At 41.3% G+C, this 16,953-nt stretch overlaps 5 protein-coding genes across 5 annotated transcripts in view; 2 read left to right on the top strand and 3 right to left on the bottom strand.

Moving 5' to 3' along the window:
• Window positions 1-110: 110 nt before the first annotated feature.
• LOC128257176 (aminopeptidase Q) lies at window positions 111-3,380 on the bottom strand. Its single transcript, XM_052988047.1, has 5 exons — window positions 2,679-3,380; window positions 1,254-2,613; window positions 1,114-1,192; window positions 668-1,082; window positions 111-611 (listed from the first exon to the last, which is right to left on the bottom strand). Exons 1-5 carry the CDS (start codon window positions 3,296-3,298, stop codon window positions 392-394), a joined length of 2,694 nt encoding a protein of 897 aa, XP_052844007.1. The 5' UTR covers window positions 3,299-3,380; the 3' UTR covers window positions 111-391.
• Window positions 3,381-3,578: 198 nt separating this feature from the next.
• On the bottom strand, window positions 3,579-5,752 carry LOC128257090 (serine/threonine-protein kinase RIO1). The gene is given in 5 exon segments (XM_052987910.1): window positions 3,579-4,128; window positions 4,191-4,430; window positions 4,432-5,441; window positions 5,444-5,498; window positions 5,557-5,752. Coding segments are annotated over 5 exon segments (1,749 nt in total). The 5' UTR covers window positions 5,626-5,752; the 3' UTR covers window positions 3,579-3,753.
• A 329-nt stretch (window positions 5,753-6,081) lies between these two features.
• Window positions 6,082-7,171, top strand: LOC128257102 (DNA-directed RNA polymerase III subunit RPC8). The gene is made up of 3 exons (XM_052987930.1): window positions 6,082-6,287; window positions 6,343-6,825; window positions 6,884-7,171. Exons 1-3 carry the CDS (start codon window positions 6,177-6,179, stop codon window positions 7,013-7,015), a joined length of 726 nt encoding a protein of 241 aa, XP_052843890.1. The 5' UTR covers window positions 6,082-6,176; the 3' UTR covers window positions 7,016-7,171.
• Window positions 7,172-7,224: 53 nt separating this feature from the next.
• The window catches only part of LOC128257085 (F-box/LRR-repeat protein 16), a 37,508-nt gene continuing 27,779 nt past the window's right edge, over window positions 7,225-16,953 (bottom strand). Inside the window, 2 exon segments of the mRNA XM_052987903.1 lie at window positions 7,225-8,635; window positions 12,853-13,048. Coding sequence (XP_052843863.1) covers window positions 8,338-8,635; window positions 12,853-13,048 — 494 coding nt within the window. The 3' untranslated portion in view covers window positions 7,225-8,337.
• On the top strand, window positions 9,685-12,370 carry LOC128257092 (serine protease 53-like). The gene is made up of 7 exons (XM_052987916.1): window positions 9,685-9,911; window positions 9,971-10,016; window positions 10,503-10,648; window positions 10,706-11,302; window positions 11,381-11,420; window positions 11,476-11,612; window positions 11,669-12,370. The coding sequence occupies exons 1-7, from the start codon at window positions 9,713-9,715 to the stop codon at window positions 12,052-12,054; spliced, it is 1,551 nt and encodes a 516-aa protein (XP_052843876.1). The 5' UTR covers window positions 9,685-9,712; the 3' UTR covers window positions 12,055-12,370.

Raw genomic sequence — 16,953 nt, 5'->3', positions numbered from 1 at the left:
GAAGATATACCACAATTAAAGCTTATTGATTTTTTGTTAGATTGCACTTTTTAAAATTATCACATAAGACATGACAATTCCAAAATGGTTTGCAGATAGGAGTCCAGTACATTTTAAACAGTTTAAGCGATTTCAACTCGAATTTGTAAAAAATAAATGTTGTTTTGGATAATTTGTACAAAAACAATTGTTATGTTTTGAATATTACATTTGAATATATCGAATAGGGTAAGACTTTAGAAGACGGTTCTTCTCGACACACATTTCTCAAGAATATACATAAAAATGTTGTCGCGTATCAATGTATATCCTTAATAACTCGCGTATTAAGTCGTTTCTGTTGCCAATTTCTTTGTTTGTTGATCCTTTAGGACAGACACTTCTAATACAACTATTGTACATTATTCCGAATAGCGTTTAGGAGATCGAAATACAGGAATTTCCGCCAGATGATCCTCTTTGTTGCAGGATCCAGCATGGAATTTATGCTGGAGGTCATCGAAGACGGCAATTTCTTTTGCAAAAGGCTTTTTAGCGTTGCAAGTTCTTCCTTGGAGGTCACTGCATTGACGAACGGCTTCAGAATGGACTTAAGCTCGTTGCTGGAGAAGCTGAAAAGAAGATTGTAATTTATTTGGAGCCTTGCTGAATATTTCGACCCACTCACCGACTCAGGATTTCCCCTATGTTATCGGTGAGGAACTGATGGCCCATGTAGTAGCCCAGGTAGGTGCGCATCAGGGCAGCCAAGAGGCCAAGGGTCAGCGCTTTTGGAACCTTGTTGCGGTCGAGGGACCAACGGAACAACTTCTGCATCGCCCAATATTCGGTGGTGCAGCTCAGCGAGTTTAGCAGGATGGCCTTCTCCTCCTCCTCCTTGGCCTCAAAGAACATGTTCCGCACCATAAGCCAATCGTCCTCGACGCCATGGCGGATGCCCTTGCAGAGCACCATTTCTTGGACTCCCTCCGGAATGGAGGATATGGATTTCTGGCCCATTGCCGCCTTGAATTTCTCTTGAGCGTCCGCCAAACATTCTTTGACTTCGTACTGGCAGGCCAGGCGGTACATAATCACCGTACAAAGATTTACCTAATGCCTCCTCTTCTTTACTCTCCTTGGATTTGGCCTTAGTTTTAAGCAATTGCAATGTTACTTTAAAATTTGGCACAATGAGATTGTGCATGAAAAGCTGGAAATATGAGATAGATTTTATATTAATCGTTAATTTAACTTAATTTACTGACACCCACCTTAAAGACCCTATAACCCGTGCTCATTTTCATGACGCTCTGCAGCTTCTCCAGATGGATAAGTGCCGTCTCCCAAACCAGAACGCTTGTCTCATTTGCCAGATACTTGATCACATTTAGGGTGGTGTTATAGTGCATTTGACCCACCCACGCCATTCCGAGGGCATCATCCACCAGCTGGGCACGACTGAGCTCCGGGATCTGGGTGAACTGGGTGACCAGTGCGTCAGCAATCAGTCGCCAGCCATGAAGATCGTAGAGAACACGAACAGGCACTGCAGCATCGACATTCAGCAGCAGCCATTCATTTGAATGAACGACTTTGGTGAGCGTTAGTTCATCTTTTTTATTCTTGTTTTGGCAACCCATCCACTCCACCTGGGCCAGCTTTTGGGATTCGGTGATGTACATGACCGGCAGCCACCAGCAGTCTTTGGAATACACATCCATATCGTTCTGTTGATAGCGGTTCTGCGTGATGGTCACCTTGTCGTTCAGGTCGTCGCGCAGGACGGTGAGCATTGGGTATCCTGGTTGCCTTAGCCACGTGTCCATTAGTGTGCTCAGAGCCACCGCAACGGGCAGCTGGTAGCGTCGGCGGGCTGCTCGCTGCCACTCCTCCAGCAGCTGGTCGACTGAAGCTGAAGTGTTGGCGTACGACTCGAAGAACCCTCGCAATCCTTCCAAGAAAATCTTGTCGCCGAAAGCCGCCTTTAGCATGTGGGTGATCAGGGCAATCTTGTGTTTGCGAAACATCTTGTTGCTGGGTGACTGTGACTTCACATTGCTCGAAAGGGCCTTCGTTTCGGGCAGCGAGTCGTAAGACATGACTTCGAGACGGCTTTCCAGTAGGTGGGTCATGTTGTGGCCCGTCTTGTTCTGCATCGCAGCCAGCTGAAAGGCCAAATAGTAGTTGATGCCGTCGCGCACATATAATTTATCCAGGTCGGAGGTAGCCACCATAACCCCAAGCCACTGGCGCGCCAACTGCTCTGCCAGCATATCCTGTAGGCGTGAGTCCACCACCTCATCCTCTCCGTACACGAGCAGACCCTTGCCGCTGTCCACTTCCGTATAGTCCGGCAGTACCAAATGATCCCACTTGCCACCCCAGTCCGGATCCCTTCGCAATGGATAGCCGAACAGGGACTCAAAGCTGCTGAGCAGACTCGGCGTCAAGTTTGCCACCTGGGCAAGCTTCTCCTTCATTTTCGGTCTCGCCCAAACGTTGACCATTTCCCCCGAGGCCGTGAGGCCAGTGGCAACTTTGTCCAGCTGGTGCAGTGCCCACATGACCTGGTAGGTGGCCATCGGCGGTGTCTGCATGAACGTGGTCCACACAAAGTCCGCCATCTCCGCGCTGCAAGGGGACAACAAAAATTAAGGTTTAAATATACAAAGTGCCCCATTTTTTGTTTTACTTACTGCGGGGTCTCCCGGATGGCGGGCATATTGCTGAGCGCAACGAATCTCTCGTGGTGCACAAGGGTTACGTTGAAGGGGGTCCTGAACTTGGCAAGATCGAAGCAGGGAAACACGGTGTGGGCGTAGTCCGGCTCCAAGCGCGTCAATGCGTAGAACACCTGTGGCGTTCTGTCATAGTGACCGGAAAAATAGCCGTTCCGCTGCGAACTATTTAGTTCGCCGGTAAAAAACATGTGTAGTGTGTATGCCTCGCCGGCATGGAGATTGTCCTTCACTATTAGCAATACTCTTCTATTACTTATTGGTTTTCTCTTCATCGCGATCACATTGATCCGCTTGCCACTGGCCCATCGCACCAACCATGTTTTGTGCAAGAACAGCTTCATGTCGAAGGCCCTTAAGTGGAATTTTCGGGTGGCTTTTTTCACTGCTAGATCGATGGATACGATGCCCTCGTATCTGTGCTGAGCACCACCACCTGCTAGATGCGTAAGGATCGTCAGATTGTAGCGCACCGGCTCCACAACGGACTTCCCAGCGACTTCTCCCCATGCCAAACTCCAATATAAGACCAGTAGCCGCAGCAACATTGCGATCGGAAATAGCAGAACCTTATGCATTGCTCCATAGCAGATTTATTTTAGAATGGCTTTTGTTTTAATGGACAATGTCACGCTTTTCCACGAGGTATTCTCGTTCTCAGTAGTTAAGTCTCTCTTAAAAGCGAAAAAAAGTAAACTTTACACTAGAAACCATAGGAAAGCTAATAAGTGGAGACGATTTAACATTTTTAAAAATCACAAAAAAAACACCTATTTAAATGTTTTTTTTTTTAATTTTTCCTTATCTATGCTAACTACACGACCAGTTAGTATTATATTTACAATTGGGAAATTCTATTGACTTATGGTGCATCGCGTTATTTTTGGAACCTTTTCAATGGTTTCAACAAATTTCGGTTTTAAATTTAATTTAAAAGGCTTAATTAATATTTATATGCCCATAAAAATCGATGCAGCAAAGTAAAAAAATCAAATGATAAGAACTTAAACTCACTTTTATATAAACGCTATTTCTATTTTTTCATGCTGCCCATTTTCTCCTTGCGCTTCTTTACGTGCTTTTTCACTTTGACCTTGCGCTGCTCGGCCTTGGCATCTTTTACGGCCTTTTTGCGAGCCTTTTTACTCTCCGGTGACTCCTCCCGTGGTCTGGCGGAGTTCTTGAACCGACTAGCGTCATCGTCATTGTCGTCATCCTGCGATCCCTCGTCCTCGCTGTGGCTCGTTTGGGCTTCGCTACCTTCCTCCTGTTTGCCGGTGGAGGGTTCCAGGACGTCAGGCTGCTGCTGCACATCCAGATCGGATGTCAGGCCGGTGATCTTGCCGTAGATGAGATTTTGCTGCACACCCTGCTTGGCCTTGGCCACATCCCGTTCGAAATGGCGAACCTGTAAAGAGAATTCCGATTGGTAAATTGAATTTTAGTTAGGAATTCATTTGGTAAACTAACCTCATCCAGGCGCTTTGGGATGTAAGTGTTCTGCCACACGGCCTCATCGATCTTCTCCTGAGCCGAGATGGCATCAAAGTCGCGATCCTTGATCCGCTCCGAGATGCGCTCCAGGCACTCCTCCATGTTCTCGGCGGTGATGGTCTGGTCGGTGATGAAATCGAACAGCTCCTTCACGGTCATCGTGGCCACCGCCCGCTTGCGGAAAAACTCCGATATGTTGGTGCAATCCTTGCGCAAGGAAGTCGAAGGAATGCGGATGATCGTGCTCCACCGACTGGCTGACATCGATGATCACCAGCTGACCGTCCTGCAGCAGGATGTTGAACTCCGAAAGATCGGCGTGCACCAGGCGGCACTGGTTGTAGATGCGCCACATGATCACAACGCAATCCCTGTACAACTCGCGAGCCTTTGAAGTGCTCAGCTCGACGTCCTTGAGTTTTGGAGCCGGCCAGCCGTCGCGACCGCAGAAACGCATGACCAGGACATGCGAGCGCAGCAGGATCGGCTCCGGCACAGGGACGCCGGCGTTGCGCATCCGCAAATAGTTCCGCATCTCCTTCTCCGCCCAGGTGCGCACCATTTTGCGAGGATTGTGCTTGCAGTAGCCGTGCCGGAAGCGGAACTCGCCGGACACGTACTTATCGCGGTCCTTGAACACCAGAATGGACGTCTTGTAAATCTTGATGGCGAACTCCTCGTCGCCGTTCTTGGACACGGCATGGTAGACATTCGCCTCCTTGCCCGTCGAGATGCAGCCGTTGATCTCCTGGATGAGGCCGCGATTCAGCAGCTTGAAGAGTATCATCCGGGTGCGCGGATCCATCACCTGTTCGGCGGTGGCCCGGTCGTGTTTGTCGCGCACCTGCGTCCGCTCCCGGCGGTCGAAGTTCACCAGCCGGTTGGCCGCCTGGGCGCTCATGTTCGTGGTCGGATCGTACTTTTCCACGTTGATGCGGGCGGAGTAGCGGCGCAGCAGCTTGTCGTTGGGCTGGTAGCTGCTGACGCGCTGTGGGCCACCGGATCCTCCGCCGGAGGCACCTCCTCCAGCGCTTGTGAGCTGCGGCTGGGCGTGCAGCTTGTTGAAGCCCGTGTAGGCCTCCTCGTAGGTGTCGTAGTCATCGCCCACATCGTCGTAGTCCTCCTCGTCGTACTCCTCTGCGTCCTCGTCTTCCGGTTCCTCCTCCTCGTTGGTGGGTTCTATCACCTGGGCCAGGTCATCGCTGGCCTCCTTGGGCGTCAGCTTATGTCCTTAAAGATCTCGTGCTTCACTGTGAGGGTCTTGAAGTCTTTCACCCATTCAGACTATTAAAATAGGAAGTATTAACGTATTTCTTTGCCAGCTAATAACTATTTTGCTTACGTTCTTTAGGTCTTCTTCTTCCTCCTCGGCGTCGCTGTATTTGTGCTGATCGTTGTTCATCGTGGACATGCAGTATTAACTAATTATTAATAAGTTCTCTGACGTATTTATTGTGCAAAAGTTGTTCAAAGTCTGCTAATTTCACAAATTTGTCCAACCGCACGTGTTGCGAATGCCATTCACAGTGAAGCGTTGACATTGTTTTGGTATTTTCTAGGGATGGTTATCAGCAAACAACATATGTACGGTATTTTTCGTGACAAAAAAACAATACAGTGAATAGTAGTACCAATGCGCTGACCAAACCTTTGTGAACAACTTTTGCGCTTCAAGTTTTCATTTATCTTTTAAATATGTATAGAAATAGAAATTCCAAAACGCAGTTCCTTTTTTTCCGACTAATTTATCTGAAAATGGAATTAAATAAGGAAATAAAGAATAAAAACAAACATCAATTCGATGAGCTTTTCGTAGATTTCTTTCGATATTTGTTGTTTGGTATTTTTTGGTTTTATTTGCCTACGTGTATGTGGTCACACCTGCAACTACACATGGTAATTCGCATTCAAAACAATGAACGACCATTAGTTTTGAGTTCTATATTTTAACAATTTGGCGACATGTTCGTGCTGTCCGAGTTGAAGGACAATGTGCGAATTGCGCCGGACCAGTTCCACCTTAAGTTGGTGGACGCCGTGCGCGACGAGATCGACCGCAAGTTGGCCAATAAGGTGGGCTAAATTAAAGTCTCTTTGAGGTCCTAATTTCCGAATTTGTATGTTGCAGGTTCTGCTAAACGTTGGACTGTGCATTGCGCTCAAGGATATCGTCTCGCTGAAGGACTCGATCATCCTGCCGGGCGACGGAGCCTCGCACACGGAGGTGCTCTTCCGGTACGTGGTATTCCGGCCGATGGTGGGCACGGTGATCACTGGCAAGATACGGAACTGCAGCCGGGAAGGCGTCCACGTGACGCTGGGCTTCTTTGACGACATCCTCATCCCACATGCCGCGCTGCAGCATCCCTCGCGATTCGATGAGGCCGAGCAGGCCTGGGTCTGGGAATATCCACTCGAGGATGGCGCCAAGCACGATCTCTTCATGGACGTGGGCGAGCCCATCAAGTTCCGGGTGTCGCGCGAGATCTTCGAGGAGACGTCGCCCATTGGACCGCCCAAGGCGGAGGTTCAGTCACAGCAGGGCCCCAGCACATCCTCGGCCGCCGCTTCAGCCGCTTCCCAGGAGGTCAAGACTCCGTACAGGATTATTGTAAGCCATGATATGCCTGTTTTAAAGTTCTCTCTATATATTGTGTCCCCCTTTTTAGGGTGCCATTAACGAATCCGGCCTAGGCGTGCTCTCCTGGTGGGATCAGCAGGGCAAGGACGAAGAGCAGGATGATGAGGAAGGCGATGAGTACGACAACGACGAGGATGGCGAGGGCGCCTGCGAGGAATGACCCTTACGTTAACTCAACTCGTTGATATGTGCTCCCATTACTATTGTTAAGATGCCGGTTTAAATAGGTGTTTAGATGTCGGACTTTTGAATTAAAAGAATAGAATTTAAAACATCACAAAATAGACTGCCTGAATTCCAATCAACCCAATCAATCAACCCAATTAACCTTAAATCTATGATATAATTGAAACGCAATCTTATTAATTTTACCATTTATTTATTTTATCATGTACTTGTAGAGTTGTGTTGTTCTTGGTTTAAGACTGCCGTTTCCAATCTCCGATTGCTTAATGTTCCCGATGAAACTCTCTCACATTGGATTTAAAAACAAAGCATTTACATTAGGTTTGAGTGAGGGTTTTACTTAACGAGAAGAGCAGCTCGATAACGTAAGCTAGATATATAGAGTATCTTTGACGGCCAGAAGTCGATTGTTTGTGTCTATGATTTCGCAATTGCAATTCGCAACTTGACAACAATTTGCTAAACATTGTGTTTAATATTGACTTCGTTTTGGTAGCGTGCACTTTCTGTCGCCGATTCCTTGCTTAAAATACTTTCAGTTGCCGTAAGTTAATTACAGAGTAGTCATATGGTACAATCGAAGTAAGGTTTCACTGGTCAGGGGATGCAAAAGTCTAGGATTTGTAAATTTCAATTGCAATTTCAATCTAAAGCTGCCGGCAACTTTGGCCTGTTTTCGCTACACTCGTAAATATTTTCGAATTATCCTCTTCTGCGGTTTTACTTCTTTGAACTAATGTAATTTAATTGCATATTTTGATTCACTTTGTATTTCGTTTTTTTTTTTTTTTGTAATTTCTATTTGTTGTTTGTTCGTCTTTTGGGCGCAATGTTTTGTTTTAATTTTGTTTTGAGTTTGTCTCTTTTTTAGTAATTTACACGTAGACTGTATGTTTGGTTACAGCGAAGTAGTAAATAAAAGGTTCGTTAAAAACTACAATAATATAAATAATGTATATTTATAAATATAAATATATATTTATGTATATGTATATTAGACATATCTTGTATTGCATGTAAATAAATATCATCTTTCGGGTCTTTTGTGGTACATCATCGTCTTAAACAGATCAACTTAACTAAGTTCCGTATCAAATCACAGCAGAAATCATAAAAAGTCTAAAACTATAAGGGATAGAGTACAGTGTTGACGGAAAGTTAAAGTCACATAGCACGCGAGGAACTTGCCGACTGGAGGTTAAGTGTACCAAATTAGCATACTCGAATACCCAAACCAAAATCAGTGAGTGCTCCGGGATCGTCCGTCCATCAATCCAATCAATGATCAATGATCGATTATTCGATGATCAGGCAGCGGGGCAGGTGCTCCTTCAGGTAGTCGAACAGCTCGTGCGACGCCCCCGGGCAGTTGGTCAGCTCCAGCTCCTGCAGGTGCCGCAGTTGGATCAGGCTGGACAGGCCCGAGGAGGTCAGCAGCGGACAGCCGGCCAGGGACAGCACCTGCAGGTTCCGCATGGAGCACAGGTGCTGCAGCCCGAAGTCCCTCACCTGGGAGCACCAGCGCAGGAAGAGGGCGGTCAGCGAGAGCATCGTGGAGATGTAGCCCACACCAATGTCCGTTATGTGCACGCATCTAAAAGGCACAGAAAAAGATCCATTTAAATAAAAGAACACCAAGGGGAAAGGAAAAAATATTTATTACTATTATAATATTATTATTAAAAGGTCCATTAAAGAATAACGATTTCGTATTCAGGGTCCTGAAAATTATCACAAAATAGGGGCCACTTTTTTTGAAAAATGTATTTATTCAAGATAACCTTTCTAAATATATGCTTATATAAAAACATATATATGTATGTATATACATTTTTTTTGTTAATTATAAAAGTATTAAAAAAAAATAATAATTTTTATTTTATTTTCTTGTTATATAATTTTTGGTCCTAATCTGGTTTAAGATCAACGATTTCTTTTATTTTGCTTGTAGAGAAGTTAATGTTTTTTCAGTCAAATGATAAGGCCTAATTTAAATCTCATTATAGCTTATAATAAATAGGAATCGCGCTCACACTTACTACTTCATTTGTTTGGTAATTGCGCAAAATGTAGTCAGCTTTGAATTTTGTAATGTTGCTAATTTTTGTGCTAGGACACCAAAGGACTCCCCACTTCCTGACTGCTCCCTTAGGATCGGGAATAGTACCCAGATTTAATGTATTCTAATAGAAACATCTACACAGTGCAGCTTGGGATCGTAACCTTTGAGAAGGACAGGTGCTATACATCAGCAATATATACCGAATTGTCAAGCTATGTTCTAAGCCCACCTACAAAAATGTAAAATCGAAAGAAAACAAAAATATAAAATCTAGTGTCCTAAGGACAACCATATAAAATAATAATCCATTTTAGGTGCTGAATCTAAAAGACTTTTATAAAAAAAATTTTAAATTAAACTTAAAAAAATTTGAAACTCTATATTTGTACTGCGTATCAATATGTTCTACGCAAGCACAGTTTGTGTTTTTCCAGAATTTAAAAATAACACAAATTTTATAAAGTAAACTAAGAACAATAATAATATGTTCTTAGAAATAAAATATGACAGGGTCAGAAATCTTGACTCGCGAACATATATAAGAAACTGATAAGAAACAAGAACGAAAATCGCAATTTTGTGTTTCATTTAATTTGTGCCTCTCGTAAAATGCAGTCGTCTTTGGCGTGGACTTCTTTGTTCATTCTAGTCTTAAGCCACCAAAGTGCTGGTCAGTTTCTGGAGGAGCCCTGTGGAACTATAATCGGTTCCAATGGCATTTATTCTGGACTCCAAAAAAGTGCTCCTTGGATGGCAGTCATCAGAAATGCCTCTGATTATTTATGTGCCGGCACCCTGATTCACAGACGTTCGTAGAATTATTGACTTAAAGATTTATATTATAATATTACACTTGATTTTTTTCAGGTTTTGTTTTAGGCACTGCACAGTGTTTAATAAATCAGTTCAATCTGTAAGTGTCCTTATATAAATATATAATTTTTCAAAATAACATTTTTCTCAGCTAACCAGCGCAATAAAAACTAAAACAGTCTGGCTTAAATTTATTTTTACAATGAGCAAAATAATTATTCTTGGGCAATTTTTCTAATGCTATTTTTCTGTAATATTTGCATTTTATTATGTGTTAACTCTTTTTAGTTAAAATGTTATTGATTTAATATTTTCAATCAAATAAAGCGTATATATTTTAATCAAAATAGACAGAACTTTGCTGTATTTAAGCATATATCTGCATAGCACTCGAGTATATATTAATTCCTAACGAGTATATAAATCGGTCGACTATTTAGTTGTTATCAATCGGTAAATTTATAAAACTATAAGCAAAAATCAATTTTTAATAAGTGTAATTTAAACTATTATGAAATGTTATTAATTGGAATAATTGTAGTTAAGCTTCCTTTCCTGTTCTGAATAATATTTTTATGGATTAAAGATTAGTGAGGTTGGCAGCACACGGAAAAGCGCAGGCATATACTGAGTACACTGCCACCCAAGCTCTAATGCACCGATCATTCAACACTTTAACTCAGCAGAATGATATAGGCCTGCTTAAGCTGTCGAGCAGCGTGGTCTTTGATGGTATGTGAGCAATGGTTTTCCAATTAAACAAAATTACTAAAATTAGTTTCGTTGCAGACCACATTTACCCCATCTGCATTGTTTTGGATAGGAGAATTATCGATCACATAGAGACGATTGGGACGTTCAAATCCCTTGGCTGGGGGCCATCGAGAAGGGATTTGGATTTCAATGAACTGCACACTGTCACCGTTAACAAAGTCAGTGAAATCGAATGTCAAAGGCACTCGGGTGACACTCATAACAAGATCTGTGGTCGTCTGCCGTTCGCCTGCTGGAGTGAAAATGATTCAGGCAATCCACTGACCACCAGCATTGCCTTTAATGAAGGCACCGATCTAGAAGTGCAGTTCGGTATCGCGAGCTATGGAAGATCAAGCTGCGAGGAACCCATAATTTTCACCAACGTGACAAGCTATGTGGATTGGATTCAAGAAACAATAAATAGATTTTATGCCGAGGAAACTCCAGTGAGTTCTCCAGAAGAACCAAAGCTACAGCCTGCGGAGGCAGTGACTCCCAGACCGAATCAAATTCAGATGGTACGGGATATATGGTTGTATAGTGATTGCGGTGGTGATACCATAAAATCGCACCTACTGGCATTCGTTTATGGAAGTACTTTCCAGGCACATGGTGTGTTTGTCACTGACAGTAAGTACCTAATTCCCAAAAGTTCAATTTAAATGCCTATTTCTGCTAATCAATAATCTTTTAACTTTTAATTTACAGAATTTGTTTTAACAATTGCCAGGGAATTGCCAAATAACTTGTAAGTTCTGCTAGCTTATTTAATAAAAATATTTTATAAATTGTTTTTTTTTTAGATTTGTTGGCCCAATGGCATTGAACAGAACCTTATACACTTTTTTAAAAGTTGAGTCGGTCTTTCGGCATCCTCAGTACTTAGACGACGGCCAAAATGATATAGCATTGCTCAAACTGGAGCAACCGGTGACGATTGGTAACTTAAATTTTGGTCAAGATTGAAGTTTTCATTACTGAGTTCCTCTTTTGCAGGCGGCTTGAAACCAATCTGTGTGCTCACGGAGGAAAGGTACCAGCCAGAGGCAGAATCTTCTCCGCCTTTTACTTTATTCGCCACCAAGGAAACTAACCAAATCATTAGCATTTACGAACACGATGTTGAACTCGTCGGGCCCGGCGAATGTTCACTTAGTATACAGGGAACAGTCGGACAAAATCAACTGTGTATCGCTGGTTCTCCTCAAACCAATGAGAATTATGGAAGACGTGGTGACTTGTTGGGCATAAAGATGTGGTATTGGGGAAGGGAATGGCTTAGCCTGATTGGTATTGTCAGCTATTCAACTAATGGCTTGTATGTTCTCACAAATGTTATGAGACATACAGCGTGGATCACTCAGGTTGTTTCGACCCATTAGCTACAGCAACCCATTCTAAATGTGTAATCATCATTTAAATATTGCGATTTCCTCATATTAAATGCTCAATGCTACCTAAACAATTTTTGTAAACATCCTGTGTCTATTTAAAAAGTTTAAGCTTATGGAAAGCAGCTGAGGGAAATCTTCATAAATCAATTGGACCAAAAACACCTTCTGATTTGGAATGTTATAAACAAATTATACTTTATATGTTTAATTGGTTTTGCTTCCAATTTAAAAGCATGCAGACTCGAACGTAAAATTTTGAAGCACAGGGAAAAACCAAGTCAGCTTAATCGTAAAATTAAACATCAAATAAATTATAAATATATGTACATCTCTGCTCACCATAAAATGCAGATGGTATTTTAACACTTTACAAATATTTGCTACACCGCTTAGAAAAATAGATAAATTCAATATTAAAATTCCAGGAATTATAAAGCAACACTTTAAAAACCCCCACATTAAGCCATGTAAAAAAAGGCTTAGTTTTCTATAAATTTACATCTAAAAAAGTAGGTAAAATTAAATTTCAAAATTCCAGTTATTATCACACAGCTTTTTAAAAACCCCCACATTAAGTCATGGTAGAAAATAAGTTTAGTTTTCTATAATTCTTTAAAGAATTTTGTTTTCAGTGCAACTACGCTGCAGTTGTTGCCCCTGAACTGCCGGCCATTAATGGCCGTTGCCAGAGAAGAGGTTCAGCTACTAGGTGACGGAAATTGAATTTTACTCATGAATAATAAAGCACCCAACGGGCGGAGGGCGGAGGGCGGAGGTCGAACTCACCTATCCAGTGTCAGCTCCTCCAGCTGGTTCAGATCACAGGCGATATACTCGAGCGAGGCGTCCGTGATGCGGGGACACCAGGACAGGTCCAGGGCGCGCAGCTTCTGCAGGTTCTCGGCAATCAGCTCCACGCCGTCGTCCGTCAGCTTGCTGCAGCCGGAGAGGCTCAGCACCGTGAGATGGGGCAGGGAGTGCACTGCAATCGAGAGGGGAGGGGCAGAGTTTGGCATTAGTGTCGGGTATCAGCTGGGCATTCAGCCACGTGGCATTCGCCTCACGTAGCCGGCTGCAGATGCTCCACTTCGCTGGGAACACGTCCCAGGGAATGGGACCTCCGCAGTACGGGATAAGTATGTTCGCGCCACTAATGTTTCCCCAATGGCGTCTAAAGTTGGGCCACCCTTTAAGCCTACATTAAAGACTTTTCTCAGTTTTTAGTTTCGTTTCTATATTCGTTTTTACCACAAAGTTTACACAGTGCCCAAGTGGCACCTTATAAATCTATGAAACAACAAATGTACTTACTTAAAATAATTTAAAAATAGCATATAGAATATATAAACTACCTACATTATTTTTATTTATTTTTTACAGCATATACATAATTAAAAGGACTTTGCAAGGCTATATAGATTATAGTTTGCCCAAAAATATTTTAACAAATAAGTTAAAATAGATATTTCAAGTCAGAAGAAGAGATAGTAGAAATATATAAAAATTAAGTTATATAACCCGAAAATTTATTTAATATATAAATGTGTTAAACTTGATCCAATAAATATATAAAAAGTAAAGAACATAACCCAAAAATTGATTTAATATATAAATGTGTAAAATAAATGCTTTGTTGAGCGAATAGAATAAACCTATGGAAAAGAAATTGTAAAAATGCATTTGGAGTAATTATTTAATTGGCAGATTCATCAATGGATCTTTTTAACATAAATAAATGAGTTTTTTTAACATTGAGTGGGGCTGATGATGTGAGTGTGAAAACCACCTAATGCATTACCAGTGGTAATTAGGTTTTATGGTTATTCATAAAATGTGGCAGCCGAAGCCTATTTGCAAGAAGCTGACTTTCTCTGAATTTGTTGCTAAGCTCTATTCAGTCTTGAGTTAGACCAATGTCTCATGTATCTAATTACGAAGGCTATTTAAGGCCCACAGCCTCAACTGCTGTTCTACTAAAACAGATTCAGTTTCTCAGCTCGGCTCAGCTCGTTCCATTTATGTCGACTAAAGTTTGCTCTGTTCCACATTTTGCTGTGTCACTTGCTGGCATGTTTGTGCCGCTTTTCCTTTCCTCAACTTGTGAATCATGGATTATTTGTCCTTTTTGCTTTGTGGATAAGAGCACAATGCCCTGTGTTCTTAGCCTTACTTTCAGTTTGGATTTAACATTTAAATTTAAAAACAATTCTTACACCTTAATAAATATTTGATGTTATAAAAAGCTGTTTTTAAACTATAAAAAATACGATCATAGCTTTTCTATAATGCAATAGTTTGACAAATATAAAATAGTTTATTTATTTAATTCAACAATAATGTTATATAGCTTTAATTTTTATAAGGGAAAGCAATACTTTTGTATTATCTTATATAGCTCTATTCCATTAGGGGTTATAAATAAGTATACATATTGGCAAATTATACAATAACTCTTTTTAAAACCATGTTTTGTTATGACATGATATGTACTTGATTTGTCTAATAATTTATCGATTAGAGAAAATCCCTTTATATTTTTGTTTGTTATTGAAATTTGGTTGTTGGACGAATCGCAAACGAATAAATCAAACTAACTTGTTTGGTTTGATGTCGTTAAAGTAACTATTTTCGCGGAAAGTGAAAGAGTTGTGTGTGCCTGCTGATTATGGATAACCGATACAGGATAATGAATAACTTATAGTGTGTACAGAAAGCATACGGCTGCAATTACCATTCGTAAGCAGCTTAGACTTTGCTAATGGGAATTAGGAATATTCTCTTGGCAAGAAATGGGCGACGGAGGAGTTCGGGGCTCAAGAAGAGGGCACGTGCGTCGGCTGCGTAAACAGAGATAAAGCGGCCGAAAGAAGGCAAACTCCTGGCCAAAGTAATGTGTGTGTGTGTTTGCGAAAAACTTCCAGCCGTTTTCCCATCCCCAAAAACACTTTCCCCTTTCCCTGGGCTCAAAGAAGTCGAAAAATGCTGGGTCCGGTCGACTAAGCCGCTTTGTATTCACTTAGAGTCACTCCATATTCACCTCAGACACACTCAGATAAATTGTAATAATAATGGAGTTGCTTAAAACAATATAAAAATGAAATTTGTTATTTATTTAGAAAAATAAATTACCTTTTAAAAAATGTTAGTAAGAATAAGTATGGATAAGAAATAAAAACTATGGTCACTCCTGGTCTTAAATTGCTACATTTCATACTTTTTATTTTAAATTGAAAGCATTGATTACCCATTGTCATGAATACAAGAAAACAGGAATAAGTATATTTTAAATTTTTAAAACATATATGATACATATAGTATTCACAAGTCAAAATATTTAACATTTTTTTTAGTTATCTTAAAACTAATAGGTTCGCACCACTTCCATTAAATTAAATGTGTTAATTACATATTTTGAAATTCTTTTTATTTTAATACTATTTGAAAAATAATATTTTTTGCTTCTAGTTTGACATTAATTTTTGTTTGTTACCAGTGCACTCACGTATGTGTTCAAGTGTGGGTGGTTGTGTGCCCCACTTTGGTTACCGCCAGATATTCAGAAACTTAGGTACTTGCTAGGAGCAGTAGAGCGCTCCTCTTGTTTGGCTTCTGACCAAAAAAACCACAAGGCATACGAAAAGCGATTTGAATTACAAAATATGCGCCAACAAACGAGTCCACATGAAGATAACCGCGATACAAACCCCTGAGCTTCTGAAGCCAAATGGAAAACTAACGCAAACAGCGATCTGAATGGGGGCCTATGAAAAATTAACACAACCAACTCGCTATGCTCAGCCTTTCTATTGACTAGCTGAAGCGAAGCTTTTGTGCCCTGCATACAAAGCGAATCCTTTTTTTAGTTTTACAGTGGAGTTTTTGGAGAGTTTAAAAAAGGATTGAGGACATAGAGGCGAAAACGGGGTGGTGAAAGGAAAATTAACAGGCAATAAAAAAAGTCTGTTTCAAAGTATGAATTAATGTCTGAGTTCATTGGTTGCACAAAAAATCCTAAATTAATAAATAAGCACTGTTTTTAAAAGTACATTATTTAACAAAGTTTAAATTAATTTCCATCCAAACTCATTTAATATTTAAGGAAATGTATTTTATCTGATTGTATTTTACTTATAATATAAAAACATTTGTGTTAAATAATTTTTTTTTTATTATTTACTTACATTATTGATGGCAATAAATGTAACCTCAGTATAAACGGTATATAAAGCCCATTTAAATTAAAACTTTAACTTCACTGTCACAAAGATACTGTACATACTGCTCTATTTAAACACAAAGTGCTACTTCAATATCCCAAATCAATTGGAATGTGCCGATTAGGTATCTGATTTGAAACAAGTTTTTCCCGCACCGCCCCACCCACTCGCCCATTTAAGAAATTGCAACATTCGAGAGATTCCCTTTGCATCGGGATCGTTATTGACGAAGGAATTGCAAATCCATTGCTAATGCATATTCAGGCGTAATTGAGGGGGCGATTGCGCGATGGGGCGTTCGTCGAGAAGCCACAGCAGTGACGATAACCGTAACGCAGACGACCAACTTGGTTGAGGCTGAGGGGCTCTTGGCCAAGTTACCAAGTTGCCAAGCTGCCAAGCTGCCAAGTTGCCAGGCAACGCCAGCTCCTCAAGGAGCTAACTGTAATTGTATCTATCAAGCGGTGGATGTGGACGCATTACAATCCACAATGGCAACGGCGACGCCCCAAAACCTTAAAACCGCAAAAACATCCAACGACAAAGGCGCCTCTGTGCACACAAACATCTAGTGCAGACAGTCCTTCTTCGATAACTTGAACAATTAAAAAATATGTGATCTTAAAAGAATCCTGTTAAAAATTATTTAAAATAAAAATCCTTTATGTAG

Source organism: Drosophila gunungcola (assembly GCF_025200985.1).
Source record: "Drosophila gunungcola strain Sukarami chromosome 3L unlocalized genomic scaffold, Dgunungcola_SK_2 000002F, whole genome shotgun sequence".
NCBI lineage: Eukaryota > Metazoa > Arthropoda > Insecta > Diptera > Drosophilidae > Drosophila > Drosophila gunungcola.
The sequence above is the reverse complement of the archived record's forward strand: the minus strand, read 5'-3'. Positions and strand labels throughout refer to the sequence as shown.

What these genes read in the sequence shown, in the direction of transcription:
- LOC128257092 (XM_052987916.1), top strand. Translation starts at nt 9,713, where the DNA reads ATGCAGTCGTCTTTGGCGTGGACTTCTTTGTTCATTCTAGTCTTAAGC. An exon ending in TTAATAAATCAGTTCAATCT is followed by an intron (nt 10,017 to 10,502) that starts GTAAGTGTCCTT and finishes TATGGATTAAAG; the next exon opens with ATTAGTGAGGTTGGCAGCAC. An exon ending in TGGTGTGTTTGTCACTGACA is followed by an intron (nt 11,303 to 11,380) that starts GTAAGTACCTAA and finishes TTTAATTTACAG; the next exon opens with AATTTGTTTTAACAATTGCC.
- LOC128257102 (XM_052987930.1), top strand. Translation starts at nt 6,177, where the DNA reads ATGTTCGTGCTGTCCGAGTTGAAGGACAATGTGCGAATTGCGCCGGAC. An exon ending in ACCGCAAGTTGGCCAATAAG is followed by an intron (nt 6,288 to 6,342) that starts GTGGGCTAAATT and finishes TGTATGTTGCAG; the next exon opens with GTTCTGCTAAACGTTGGACT. An exon ending in AGACTCCGTACAGGATTATT is followed by an intron (nt 6,826 to 6,883) that starts GTAAGCCATGAT and finishes CCCCCTTTTTAG; the next exon opens with GGTGCCATTAACGAATCCGG.
- LOC128257176 (XM_052988047.1), bottom strand. Translation starts at nt 3,298, where the DNA reads ATGCATAAGGTTCTGCTATTTCCGATCGCAATGTTGCTGCGGCTACTG. An exon ending in GCCATCCGGGAGACCCCGCA is followed by an intron (nt 2,614 to 2,678) that starts GTAAGTAAAACA and finishes GTCCCCTTGCAG; the next exon opens with CGCGGAGATGGCGGACTTTG. An exon ending in CGGGTTATAGGGTCTTTAAG is followed by an intron (nt 1,193 to 1,253) that starts GTGGGTGTCAGT and finishes TCATATTTCCAG; the next exon opens with CTTTTCATGCACAATCTCAT.